The following is a 15147-nucleotide window of genomic DNA, read 5'->3' as shown; positions in this document are numbered from 1 at the left end:
TCCAGAATCGGGATATAAACTGCGGGCCCCGGTCGGAGACTATATCCTGCGGTAAGCCGTGTAGTTTAAAGACCTGGTTTAGCATAACCACATCTGTTTCCCTGGGTGACAGTAGTTTCCGTAGAGGAATAAAATGAACCATCTTGGAGAGTCGGTCGACTACAGTTAAAACCACAGTGTGGTCCTTGGAGGGTGGGAAGCCAGTTACAAAGTCCATGGCAATATGAGACCACAGACGAGACGGAATTGGCAACGGTAACAGTGACCCTGCAGGTGGTTGATTTGAGGATTTATGCATTGCGCATACCTGGCAGGCAGATACGTATTCAGAGACGTCCTTTACTAGGCCTGGCCACCAAAATCTTTGCTGCACCACGAACAAGGTCTTTTTAATGCCAGGATGACAGAACATCCGACTATCGTGACACCAGCGGATCGTCTCACTCCTGAGGTCTGGAGGAAGAAAAAGTTTTCCCCGCGGACACCCGAGAGGAACTGGCGCATCCCCGATTGTCGATTTAATTCTACTCTCGATGTCCCAGGTTAAGGCAGACACAAAACATGAAGCGGGTAGTATCATTCCTGGATCTACAGGCGTGTCTACTGGCTCTCCCAGGCGAGATAGGGCATCTGGTTTCCCGTTCTTGGTGCCCAGGTGGTAGGACAGAGTAAAGTTGAAACGACTAAAAAATATTGCCCATCGGGCCTGGTGGGCATTGAGCCGTTTGGCTGAACGGAGGTATTCCAGCTTTTGTGATAGGTGTAAACGACAAAAGGGAATTGTGCCCCCTCCAGCCAGTGCCGCCACTCCTCCAAAGCCACTTTAACCGCTAACAGCTCGCGGTTGCCAATGCCATAATTGTGTTCTGTGGGGGTCAATTTCTTTGACAAAAAGTCACAAGGGTGTAGCCTGTTGTCCATGGGGTTCCTCTGGGACAGAACAGCCCCCACACCTACATTGGAGGCATCGACTTCTACCACAAACTGTTGTGCGGGGTCAAGGAGGAGTAGCACGGGGGCCGCGGTAAAGCGATCTTTTAGGACTCGGAACGCCTCGTCACATTCCTTCGACCAGACAAACGGGCGGAGGGACGAGGTGATAGCATGCAGGGGAGCAGCCACTGAACTGAATCCTCGAATAAATTTCTGATAAAAATTAGCAAACCCTAAGAAACGTTGCACCTCCTTACGGGAGGTGGGTACTGCCCACTCCTGTACTGCCACCACCTTTGCAGGATCCATCTTAATCTCCCCTGCGGAAATGACAAAACCTAAAAAGGAGACCGTGGTCTTATAAAATTTGCACGTTTCTGCCTTCACAAACAGCCCGTTTTGCAGTAAAGTTTGTAACACCTGGCGAACATGGCTAGTATGAGCAGTCAGATCAGGGGAGAAAATGAGGATATCATCCAGGTAGACAAAAACAAATCTATTCAGGAAGTCACGTAGCACATCATTTACTAAGTTTTGGAACACTGCGGGCGCGTTCGTGAGACCAAATGGCATTACAAGGTATTCGTAGTGACCAGAGGGAGTGTTGAAGGCTGTCTTCCATTCATCACCTTGCTTAATTCTTACCAAATGGTATGCATTATGCAAGTCGAGCTTAGTAAAGACCCTGGCACCTTCCAACAATTCAAACGCGGAAGAGATTAATGGCAACGGGTAGCAATGCTTCACTGTGACCTCATTCAAACCGCTGTAATCGATGCAGGGATGGAGTGTTCCGTCCTTCTTTCCTACAAAGAAGTATCCCGCCCCTGCTGGAGAAGAGGATGAGCGTATTAACCCGGCTGCTAAGGACTCCTGTATGTACTCGTTCATAGTGTGGCGTTCAGGTGTGGATAAGGAGTATAGCTTTGCCCGAGGAGGAGTTGCCCCAGGGAGAAGTTCTGTGGCACAGTCATAACTGCGATGCGGTGGTAATGATTTAACTTTTGCTTTGCTAAAAACAGCTGCGAGATCATGGTAACACACGGGGACCCCAGTCAGATCCGGGTTGATTTCCTGCGAACTACAGACAGACTTAGGCAAACATACATTGCTACAAGACGGACTCCAGGATATAATTTCGCCCTTCGTCCAATCAAAATTTGGTCCATGGCGTTGAAGCCAGGGGTGCCCCAGAATGATCGGGTGAGTCATATTATCCATTACATGAAAGCTAATTGATTCAGAGTGAGAGTGGGAGATTAGCAGTTTGACAGACTGAGTGCGGTGAGTGATTTCATCAAGCACATGACCATCCACGGCACGTACCACCAGGGGGCGTGGGACCTTATACGTCTTAAGGTGAAGGTGCCTGACAAGAGAGGACAGGATCAAATTGGCATCAGAACCTGAATCTACAAAAGCAGATATGTCTATGGTGGTATGGTCAGATGTTAATTTAGCTGGGATTATATTTTGAGTAGAAACAGAGGAAATGGAATTTAGACTCACCCGTACCTCGGATCTTGGCTGCACGGTGGCACCCCTGGCCTGACAATTACAAATCAAATGTCCTGAATGTCCACAGTAGTAACAGAGGCCGTCCTCACGGCGGCGCTGTCGCTCTGTTTGTGACAGACGCATTCTCCCCAGCTGCATTGGCTCCTCAGAACTGTGTGGTGGGGGCTCAGGCCGAGAGTGAGTGGAGGAGGAGGAGTAATGGGCTGGAGGTGTGTCCATCCAGTGGTCGGGATTACGGTTTGCTCGCCGAGGACGGTCCTGCAGACGGCGGTCAGTGTGGATGGCCAGTGCTATCAATTCATCAAGATCATCCGGCAGGTCGGTGGCTATTAACAGATCCTGGATCTCTGCAGACAGACCCTGGAAAAACACATCGAGGAGGGCCGCCAGGTTCCATTCACTCTTTGCTGCGAGAACGCAAAAGTCGATCGCGTAGTCTGTTACCTGGCGGCTGCCCTGCCTCAGCCTCATGAGGGAGCGCGCAGTCTCGCGTCCCGGAGCAGTGTGCTGAAAAAACTGTTAGAGAGCCTTGGTAAATGCCGGTTAGAGAAGCACAGGTGGGAGATTGTTGGCTCCATTCCGCTATTGCCCAGGCAGCCGCTCGGCCGGAAAGGTGAGTGATCATATATGCTATCTTCGTTCTGTCTGTCGGGAACATGGGTGACATCAGCTCAAAGTGGAGCTCACACTGTGTAATAAATGGTCTGACGTCGCCGGATTCTCCAGAGAAACGTTCCGGTTGCAACAGTTGGTTGCAAACCACTGGAGCAGATGTGGGAATCGGAGCGGCTGCTGACGGCCCCGGTGAAGGTGGGCTGGAGGCCCCGGTGGCCACGTCCGATGAAACCTGAGGACTGAGTTGCGCCAGGAGCTGATTCATCTCTCAGCTTAGTGAGCTGGTCTTCCTGCTGCGCGAGTTGCTGGCTGTGGTGTCGTACCGCCAGCTGAAAGGGGTCTGAGCCTGCTGTGTCCATCGTTGGCCAGACTGATCTGACAGAAGGTTTGGTTTGGACACAAATGCAAGACTCACAAACACAGCTCTGGTTGACAAACTTTAGTGGTGTGACAAGCAGTGGTCGGTACACGGGTAGACAGTCCAGAAAACACAGCATCAGTATCATTAACATCAGGCTTAATCGTGGTCGGAACAAACGGGCAGGTGGTCGAAAACACTTTGAGGCAAGGACTATGGAACATGATCGAGAGCTGGAAAGAAGGCACAGGGCGCATCAATCTGGCAAAGAAACAAAGCAGAATGAGCAGTATATATGCACCCCAGCGACGAGCTGCAAATTGAACACAGGTGAGCATGGAAAGCACTGGAAAGGGGGGCGTGACCAGGGAGAGAGAGACAGACACGCCCACCTTTAAAAGAGACAGAGAGACCCAAACAGAAAAGCATCCAACAAGGAGATAAACAAAAAAGAAGACAGCCTACACACAAAAACAGACTACAACCAAGAAACAAAAGCAGATCAAACACACCCCTGACAGACAGTGTGTAAAACACATATTTTGTGTGCCCATCATGTCCACATCACGAATTAAAATAAGCTGTAGCGACTGCATACAGATTGGCCACGAATAAAGCATTTTTATTACATCTGCTTTGCATCTGATTTGCGTTGGATGCAATTCAAATGCACTGTATTCACAGCTGGACGCTGTTCTTTGTTCTACCGGCTGCCACGCGCTCTGCGCTGGATGCTGCGTATGTAAAATAATTATTTTGTGGCGGATTAATCATTTTATTCTGCAAATTGGCTGTTGAAAACAGCTCTAATCACCTCCTGAATCACTGAGGAAGCTGCAGCTGGGCCGTTCGCACGCGCGTGCACGCTAAAAGCTACAGAAAGCATTTTGAGCCGTCTAAAAAGTAATTATTTGACTTGTTTACATTGTCAAGGTTTGATAAAACAATTGTGTGTTTTTTCCTTCTTGTCTGCAGCTGTTACAGTATTTATTCCTATGTTTATAACAGATTTAACTTCTTGTAATAATCGTTCAGACGAGCTGCGCTCTGATGGGATCCACTGATGTCACCACTCGTCCTGTTACTCCAGTCAACTTGTCCAAGTCTAGGCTGTATTGTTGGTGTGAATAGTGATGCTGACGGCCCGAGTGCGCTTCTTTTATGACCGCAATGCAGATGCCGTGCACGCGAAACATGTGCACGATGCATTCATAATACACCCGTAATACTGCCGTGATAATCGCAATGTGTCGTATCCGTTTCATCACTACATGCATTATACAACCATGATTGTTCATCATATATTTGCTATACATTATTAATATATCCATAATTCATACTGGGACATTTGTCATTTTGGCCATTTTTGTTGCGGACAACAACGAACGCCCATAATTTCTGTACTCGGGCCCTTATTTGAGTACAAAACCTAAAGATTTTGTACAGATCGTCACCAAAAGATGAAACTTCACTAAAAGAAAAAAAAAATAGTTCAACAATTTTAAAAATATCAGTTGCATGAAAACAGAAGGTAAGGGGAAAAATCTGATTAAAAACTACTTTTCAGGTTAAATTTATACTCTACAAGCCTCATGCATGCATATAAATTCATGAACCTAAATTCAGCATTTGTAAAGCTCAAAAAGTCATCAAAAGTTATTCAAAATCCAGGGAGTCTACGGCTCTCAGGCTGCTTGATTTCACAGCATGGAAGTCAGTCGTGGTGAAAGTAATTTGATAAAAATGTTCTCTGTGCAGCTTGTTTTCCATCTGCACAGCTACTCTCTGACTTTCTGGAAAGTTTGAGCCAAAAGTGGCACAGCTACTTGAACCATATTCACTTTCTTCAACATACTCCCTTGTGGCTTGGCCGGTCTGCAGAACTCAAAAATATGCCATATTTAACCGTGATAGCTTTTAAGGGAATTTTCTCAATTTTACCATACTTTAAGAAAATCTCCGGTGCTTTCTTTTTGTATAATGTCCATGTGTTACAAATCAAAATGTGCAGAACAGTCCCAACTTTCTGAAAGTGAGCCATATGTTTGTCTACAATACTGTGTAAAGATATGATCTATTAATAGAAATATAATGAGAAGTTGAGCAGCAATTTTAAATAATTCTGCTGGAAAGCTCTTGAATTATGCTGTGCTCAGTCTTTACATTAAGTCAAACAAACCCCCAGGTCAACTTGGCTTGGTTCCCTTACAAACCCACACTATAAAAATATGTTGTTGCCAGAGCAATTCTGTAAATAAATAATTATATGAATAAATGGTGTAAATGTTAATAATTTTACAGGAAAATGTGTTCATCACATTAAACTGCTATAATTCAATTTGTGTTACAACAGTTACATAACAACCTACAAATTTTACAGCATGAAACTGTTGTAATTTAATTAGATTAAGTCACTAATTACAGTGAAATCCAGTACAAACATAACCTTCCTCAACTTGTAAATGTTTCAGCATAGTCAGTCTGTCAGTTTAACTTGCAACAGTTTATATTGGAAAATGAATAGGTTGCTCTGTAAACGTAATGTATTTTTACAATATTTTCTGCTAACAACAACTTTATTTATTTAGTTTAGACTGAAGCAACAACGTGACACACACCTCTGTGGTCGTACATGAAAATGGCCCTCAGATGAGACATATTATTGCTTTTAATTCTTTATTCATAGCTTACACATGAGGAGGGTTGATGTTTGTGTTTATTTGTAAATATGGGTTGAACTAATAACATGAAAGCAACATGCAAAATAGCCAACAAAGTTGATCATACAGTAGCTAACTGTCATGACATCGAGCAGATATCATACATGTGTATGTTTTTCTCCTATACTAATTCAAGAATTACAAATGGTAAATGGACTGCATTTATATAGCACTTTTCCATCTCTGTCAGAAGCTCAAAGTGCTTTATAGTAATGCCTCGCATTCACCCATTCACACACACACTGATGTCAGGCCCTCACTACACATCTGGAGCAACTTGGGGATTAAGGACTTTCGCCAAAGGCCCTTATTGATTTTCTGGCCAGACAGGCATTTGAACCAAGGATCCACTGGTCTCAAGCCCAATGCTTAACCTCTAGACCATCACCTCCCTATAAAGAATAATTCCCTCCCCACCCCCCAGCCATCAGGTATTGCAAAATAAATTAATTTATCAGTTAGTTAATAATAATAATAACAAATAATTTTTACATGTTGGATATGGAAATAGTTTAATGCAGTAACAATTTTACAAAAAAATATCACCACATTTACATTGATTATGGTTTATAATAATGCACACCTTCATAGTATATGACAGTTTCTAAACAGAGTATAACTTGACAGCTTTTTAGGCCATCACTATGGGGATTTACATTCTTTTCTTATCACCTCTGTGCCAGAATGTTTACTGAAATGGCTTTTGGCTATTACTGCTTGATTTTTTTCTCTTTTTTTAATCTTCACATTGGAATAACAAATACCCAACATGAAAAGAAATCAACAGCACAATGGTGCATTTGTCACTGCCAGCTATAGAATGACCTTTTTAAGTATTGCCCGAAGTAAGGGTATTATTCCATGTATAAACGTTTAAAGGCATATATTTTTTATTAAAATGAGAATGCAAATCATAAATTCCCTGTACACCAAAGAATTTAAGACCAATTTGCTCAGCACACCCACAGCCTTTGTTAACTCTACAAGCTGCCATTCATTTAGCTCCTTTTTAGTCTCCTGCAATTGGTAATACTCTCATATCTACTCACACATATGTTGGTTATACCAACCAGGGTCTCACCAACAGTGGCACTCATACAATGACGCTGTCACTCTTGTATTTTTTTTTTTATTATTATCAGCTTCAATGGATATATGTTCTGTGTTAAGCACTCTATTTAAAATGCCTCTATGAAGTGACATGTTTTAGTTCTTATTGCTTTAGTTTGAAAGGAGCTAGTTTCTTGCACAGATTTAGTAGGTGTGTTACAGAAAGGCCAGACTGACTCTCATTGAACAAGCAAGGGTCCACATAATATGGTCGAGATGTTGGGAATACGACACTATCTTCAACCCAGTACAAAACAGTACATGGCATAGTACAGGTGACCCAGGCGAGAACCCTTGTATTATAATTGAATAGAATGGCACCCATGAGTGTGTTGGTGTTAAAGTGAGGTGTTGTCAGGTGCACTGCTGGTGCATTGCTATTGTAAGGAGGCAGAAAGCAACTGTACTGTAGACCACCAAAAACATGGACTAAGGTTCCAGTTTAGAATTTTTCTGTTATTTGTACAGTGCAATATTCAGGTGTGCCTTCCATAAGTGGGTTCATGATGCATGTATACAATGAACCTACACTACAAGAAGTGTATATTGAGTTAACAATTACTGGAGCTAAATTACAGCTCTAAATAGTTATATAAATTCTGTAATTAAGTAAGTGAATAGCTCACTCACTCATCTTCAACCACTTACTCCAATTAAGGAACGCGGGGGATGGAGCCTATCCCAGCAGCCACAGGGCATGAGGTGGGGTACATCCTAGACAGGATGCCAGTCTGTCGCAGGGCCACATATAAACAAACAAACAAACACATTCACACCCACATCTACGGGCAATTTAAAATTTCCAGTTCACTTAACCTGCATGTGTTTTGGATGTGGGAGGAAGCCAGAGCACCCATAGGGAACCAACACAAACACGGGGAGAACATGCAAATTCCACACAGAAAGACCACATGTGAGAATCAATCCCTTGACTTTCTTGCTGTGAGGCAACAGTGCTGACCACTAAGCCACTGTGCTGCCTAAGTGAATAGCTATATGTGTTTATTTCTCTGTATGACAGTTTGCATAACTTTATGTGGAGTGGGACCCAATGTAGTAGTTTGGGCAGAAAAATTGTCACACAGAAAAAGTTACTGTAATGTAGTTAGCATGAATGGAAAATGCACAGTTATCTTGCTGTTTCACTGCTTCCCTTCAGGGAGCTTTGGGCCACGTTCCACTGATGTGCTGTGATGCATTGGCACAGATCCATTATCTTGTCATCATGCCCTGACAAGGTGGTGACAGATGAGATCTTCATTGGTTAATTTAATGTTATGCCCAAAACACACCCAGAACTACTTAAGTGAATTAATCCATCCCCTTTGCACCCAATGGCCTACTTTGTTCTCAGATAAATAAAGTGGAATTGGTCACACCCCAGATGCACTTGCGCTATAAGCCATAAATTGCACACATAGATCATCAGCGCAGAATTTCCTTGACATATTTCAGAAAAGTCTAAATTGAGCCTTTTTACCTCTGCCAAGGAGGTTATGGTTTCGGTTGTGTCCGTTTCTTTGTTGGTTGGTTTGTTAGTAGGATTACTCAAAAAATCCTCAATGGATTTCAATTACATTTTTACCAGGGGTGTATCTTGGCCTAACTTAGAAGTCATTAAATTGTGGTAATGATCTGGAACACGATCTGGATCCAGTAAGTTTTTTAAGGATTCTTTATCATTGCAGGATAGGGCCAATTTCAACATTTTTGCATCTAACATCATGAAGACGGGTCACAAAGGCTGAACAAAAATTAAGTTAAGACACAACAATAATTTAGCATTTGTTTCTCCTCATTGAATAAACTTGTTATTAGAAAATAAAAAAACGTGTGTAGTTCATGCAGTTTCTCTTTATAAATACATTTGCAGAAGATCTAAGGGTTTAACCCTCTGGGGCCGACGCCATCGTATACGACGGCTGAGACCAAGCTTTACTAAATTATAGATAACTTCTTAATGATATGAGATAGAAACTTACTTTTTTTTGCTGAAAAGTTAACTCCGTGGACTTTCGAGCCACCGTCAACCATTTTTGTACTCCTCATAGAAGCTGTGTGATGACGTAAGCAATGTGAGTGTCCAATCGGAATTGGTTCACCATCACATGGTATTCGAAAATCCAATCGTAGGGCAGATTCACCTCCCGTGACAATAAGCTTGGAATGCCGACGAGGGCGATCACATCTCCTCCACTCTCCCTTATCTCTCTGCCTTTAACCTTCAAGTCCCTACTTCACCAGACTGTGAATTCCTCAAAACTATATTGGATTCTGGATCTATTGGACTACTATTGGATTAACCATGGAATTGATCAGCTGGTCTCTGAACGCTATTGACACCATTTTTTCTACAAGAAGGTCAGGACCGGGGGATCCTACCTGCCCAGATGGAATGTATCCTGTGGGCTATGTACACTACTCCTGGGGGTCTTGGCGTGTTGCATGCTTGGCACCTTTCTCCATTGAGGACGTCGAGGATTTATTCATTTTTGGTCTCATGGCAACAGGGCTGGTAATTTTTGGCTTATGTGCTGCCCTGATCTACCTGAAAATTGGCAAGACGGCGGCATCAAGAACCACGGGCCCTCGCTTGTCCATCATGATTAACGAGGTTGGCAAGGCAGTGCATTCTCAGACTGTGTTGACTCTTGACGCAAATTGGATGACACCTTGGAGCTGATGCGTGCCTTGCAGTTGAAGCTGAAGGTTTCGGAGGCCAGTGAATATTCTTAATTCATAATTGGGAAATTCTAAATTCATAATTGGGATTTAGCTGTTCAAGTGGACTGTTAAAAGTGTTTTTCACTGCTCAGCTACAACACTCCAGGCTTTTTTAGCCTCAAGGACAAATTGCCCACTGTTTACCTCCAGAGGAATATATTCAGGCCTTGGTGAGATTATTAGGCTCCATTCTTATCTCAACCCACAAAGACAATAACTGACAGACTTACTAGGGAAAAACTGGAGCATGCTTCAGTCCATGTGACTGAAGCATGCTCCAGTTTTTCCCTTTACCTCCTTCCTGCCCCCCCTGCAGCAGGGCCCCGTTCTTCCCAAGCTGGCAGGCGGCGCGACTCCAGTTGCAGCGGCTACCACACACTCACATCACCTCAATTTGGAAAACGGACTGTTTCAAGTTTAGTGCACATAAACAATGTCAAATGTATATGTGTTGTCCTAATTCTGATGTGTGCCATTATTATGGTAAACAAGTAATAATTGTGGATTAATTGCTGTTTGTCTGTGGAATGTGAGTGTGGCAATCTCGTTGTTGTAATGACAATGATAATAAAGCTACCCATCCATCCACGTGACACACCAAAGATTGTTTTTAGGAGTGATGTGTTACTAGTTTATTATAGTTTGCTGTGTGTTTTGAATAAATGTGTAGGGAAAATTATTTCCCACTTTACTTTTTCCATTCTTATTTGATTGTAAACCTTTACTACACTTATAAAACACAACTATAACATATGTATTTTGAAAGTACAGGTTGTCTTGAAAAAAAGAGACATAAAACTTGATTGTGGGATGCAGGAAGAGCTGTTAACAGCAATAATAAAACATTTATGCCAGGCGAGTGAACTGTCCAAAGAATGCCCTCGGACCCCAGAGGGTTAACCACTGAATCTGAAACATGACGCTAGATGCGTGAAACGACGTGGAATAAGTCTCTTTGCCAAAGGGTATTCCATGTGACTTCAGTGACCCTATGGCATTGGCGGAGGTTTGCGCTCTCTGAGTGCTTCTACTTATGGACAAAATTTTGCTTGTATATACCCAAAGATAGAATTATGGGACTTTGAGAATGTAACCCAACCATATGTAACCATAAAATATATATATATATAAAAGATGTTGCACACTATCACCATGTTAATTACCACCCTGTACATTCTTTTAGCTGTGTTCTTTGCATTCTCTAATTTCCTTAAAAATCTCATTCCAGCTACCTGCACTATGTGTCTGATTTGGGGAATGGGGCCCATTTGATTAAAGGCAACTCCAACAAGCCTCTGAATGACAACCACTGGCACAATGTCATCATCTCCAGGGACACCAACAACCTCCATACCGTTAAGATTGATACAAAGATCACAACCCAGACCACCACAGGAGCCAAAAACCTGGACCTGAAGGGTAAGGCAATGTATTCTGGTTGTATCTATTTTTTTAAATCACTTGAATTCAGGCAACATTGGCCTAAAGGGAAGAGAAGTCAGTCAATGAATGGCAGCAGAGCAATAAATCTTTTAAGTTGTGGATTACATGTCTGTGTTGTCAGCTGTCCACTTTACTGTGACATTGACCGTATGATACAGGGTATGATGCTCAATGTGTATCAGCAAACACAAAGCACGATACAGGTGATTGATTACTCATTATACACTGCTCTCCTTCACTTACACATAAAACTTACTAGATATTGTTATTCAGGGTAATTCAACCTTTTTTGGAAGTATTAGTACCTACATTTAAACTGATATGCTTTTAAGCAATGGATGCCTAAAATAAAAGCCTATCAACAATATTATATGCCACTAGGGGTCAGTATTTCCCTATTTGTCATTCCTGTGCAGGTCATCTTTACATTGGTGGGGTGGCTAAGGAGATGTACAAGGACCTTCCCAAACTGGTGCACGCCAAGGAGGGGTTCCAGGGCTGTCTGGCATCAGTTGATCTGAATGGACGGCTTCCGGATTTGATGTCAGACGCTCTGGACTGTGTGGGACAGATTGAAAGGGGGTGTGAAGGTGAGTCACCTTGCAGGCCACCAAGGCAAGGATTTCAGTCTTAAATCTTTTATTTTATTTTATTTGTTTGACTCTTGTTTATTTCTGATTGTGTAGTAGTACACTGGCTTCTTGTAGACATTTAAAATGAGAGAGACTGTAAACCTGATTTTTCAATACTCTCAGTTGCTTTTCCACCCCTCGTTTTTACAAAAGTGTCCTGAGGATGGGGGGATTGCAACACCCATCAAATACAGTACAAGTGGCCAAATTCCAGGTCTCACGCCTCTCTAACGAGGGCCCACGCAGGGCGTGAAGCACACCCACACTGCCAACCTGTGGCACACAATTTAACATCCAAAAAGTGTGTTAGTATTCTGTTAGAATGGATCAAGCGCTGACACTCCTCCACAGGCAATCCTTTCTGTTTCACTTGGTCATAATCTGATTATTCTCTCTGCCACATTTGTACTGCCAGTGTTACTTCCCATTTTATCCCCATTCTATTTTGCTCTATGCACGCTTTGCTGGATCTGAGAGTTTGCCAGAAGCAATCCTTTTGAATTATGTATGAAGCCTTTTCTTGCATGCATGAATATCATTTGCCAGTCTAATGTGCGTAGCGCATCTACAGACAATATTTGATTTATTTCTCAACCTCACTCACTTAGTTTAATGTCACAATTCATCCCACATGTTCAAGTGCAACTTTGGATCTTTCCACATTTCGTTACGAATGTAATCAAATTCGGCAACCGCCCCTCGCGGGTCCACGGAAGCCGAAGGGTTACCGTGCAGGGTTAGTGATTACTTTGAAGGGAAAATGGTTTCTGTGACGACACATTTATTCATTTGCAGTCATGGAGTCGGTAGGTAAGATAACTTTATTAGGAGTGTGCAAATAAAGCAAGGACGGAATGTGCAAAAGAGAAAATGCGTTATGCATGTGCTGCAGATTTTACTAACATTAACAAAGCATAATGCACTTCCTACAGTTGTGACTTAACAATCGCATGTTTCATTTTGTTGCCATTGCTCTTCAAATGGTTTTACCTTGCCATCACTGCCATTCTTCATCTTTCTCCTCTGGCTCTTTCTAACAGCAGACATCTGTCTCAATTCTCAAGTCTTTCCTTTCTGCTGCTCCATCTCTAACATCTTGGCGCTTTACTAACAAATGGAATACTTTGCCTTTTCCTTTCCTATTATTTTGCTGACAAACGTTGCATTGATGAAAGCTGACTTCCAAGGTAGATAGCTTTGTGTCTTTGATACAGAGTCTGGTATCCCCATCTCCACCTCCTGCACCTGTCATGCTTCTGTCTTCACCATTTTTGCATCTCTTTGAGCAAGATGACTTTGTAAACTCCCATTCACACAACTGTCACCGGATGGGCTTTGATCCCATAGCAATCCAAAGATTGATATCTTGTGTTGAAGGCTATGGGGATCTTGTGTCACACTTACAAATTGTTCAGTTATATTTTGTTGGATATGACTTTGATTTTAGGTGTGGCTATATTATTTATATGTATGTCAACATACATTTAGTGTATGTACATTTTTTTGCCTGACTAATGTTGACCACAACCACATTTTTGTTTTGCCTGTGTTTCTTAATTTGTAGATGACTTTTTAACCCTCCTTTCACAGAAGTCCTGTTTATGCTCCCATGAAAATATTTGTAACACATCCCATTATAATTCTAAATGCCATATTCCTGTATCAGCCTGAGCGTTACTCATTAAGGAAAAACCTTGCCAAGCAAGGCTTTAATCTTTCTAGAATTGACTGTAAAAAAGCCACACAACATATATAGCAGCAACAACTTGGAGCTCAATGCCCAGAAAACAGTGGAGATGATCGTGGACTTCAGGAAAGCCACAGCCCCCCCGCCCTCCCTCGCCCTCACCAACAGCCCCATCACCACTGTGGTCTGTCACCGCTTCCTCGGCACCACCATCACCCAGGACCTCAAGTGGGAGTCAACCATCAGCTCCCTCATCAAGAAGGCCCAGCAGAGGATGTACTTCCTGCGGCAGCTGAAGAAGGCCAAGCTGCCTGTCCAGCTGATGGTGCAGTTCTACACGGCCATCATCGAGTCCATCCTCTGCTCCTCCATCACGGTGTGGTACGCCGGGGCCACAGCCAGGGACAGACACAGACTGCAGCGCATTGTGGCCTCTGCTGAGAAGGTGATCGGCTGTAGCCTTCCATCTCTCCATGACCTGCACGTCTCCAGGACTCTGGGCCGAGCAGGTCGGATCACAGCTGACCCTTCTCACCCTGCACACGGTCTGTTCAAACCACTCCCCTCGGGCAGGAGGCTACGGTCCATCCGGACCAGAACCTCCCGCCATAAGAACAGTTTCTTCCCCTCTGCCATTAGACTCATGAACTCCTCATAACTCAGTCACCTTAACCTTAACTCTGTCACCTTATCATTTTATCACGGGTCACTTTAGACAGTGTACTTTGGTTTTAATTGCACTCCTCCCACTGCACTTTTTTTTTCTGTTTCTCTTTCTTTCTGTTTTTCTGTTGCACACAGCCTTTCATATTTCATGTCATTTTTTTTATCTTATATTTTGTCTTATTTTGGCACATATTGTATATTTTATCTTAGCATTTTATATTGCTCTCTGTTTAATGTTGTACCATTATATCGAAGCAAATTCCTAGTCTGTGAATCCTGTTCATTGGCAATGGCAATAAACTTCTTCTGATTCTGATAAAATAAAATATAAATCATAAGTGAATACAGCTGTAACAGGATGTATAAAATGTTTAAAATTAAAATATTCATCAATTCCTAATTTGTTGAATAACATTTGAACTAAGAATTTGGCAAACCTCTGCCATATGTGTGATGTAATATTAGAACTTTGTGAATCTCTTTTTCATTATGATTTTTTTTTGTTTGTTTGTTTGTTTATCTGTTTATTTTAATATTGTAACTTTTGATTTTGGTGTTGCTACATTACAATGGGTTAAACGTTTTTTTTCATCTGTTTATTTCAATCAATCAGCCAAGTTCATCTTTCTACAAATAAATATCCTAAAAGTCTTTATCTGTATGAAAGAAAATGGGAAGAGTAGTGGCTCATTAACAAATGAAGTGAAGTTGACCAGAAGCAACATGGCACATCTTAGGGTC

The 15147-nt window shown here is 42.5% G+C and overlaps 1 protein-coding gene across 6 annotated transcripts in view; it reads left to right on the top strand.

Annotated features, from left to right (window-relative positions):
• Nucleotides 1-15147, top strand: part of LOC117523030 (neurexin-1a-like) — a 976202-nt gene that overhangs the window by 502742 nt on the left and 458313 nt on the right. For all 6 annotated transcript variants that reach the window (XM_034184449.1, XM_034184443.1, XM_034184445.1 and 3 more), the window contains 2 exons: nucleotides 11207-11397; nucleotides 11838-12011. In XM_034184449.1, the coding sequence (XP_034040340.1) occupies nucleotides 11207-11397; nucleotides 11838-12011 (365 nt within the window). The remainder of the gene's footprint in view (nucleotides 1-11206; nucleotides 11398-11837; nucleotides 12012-15147) is intronic.

Source organism: Thalassophryne amazonica, chromosome 13 (genome assembly GCF_902500255.1).
Source record: "Thalassophryne amazonica chromosome 13, fThaAma1.1, whole genome shotgun sequence".
NCBI classification, from domain to species: domain Eukaryota; kingdom Metazoa; phylum Chordata; class Actinopteri; order Batrachoidiformes; family Batrachoididae; genus Thalassophryne; species Thalassophryne amazonica.
Note: the sequence above shows the minus strand (reverse complement) of the source record. Positions and strands in the feature narration are given on the sequence as shown.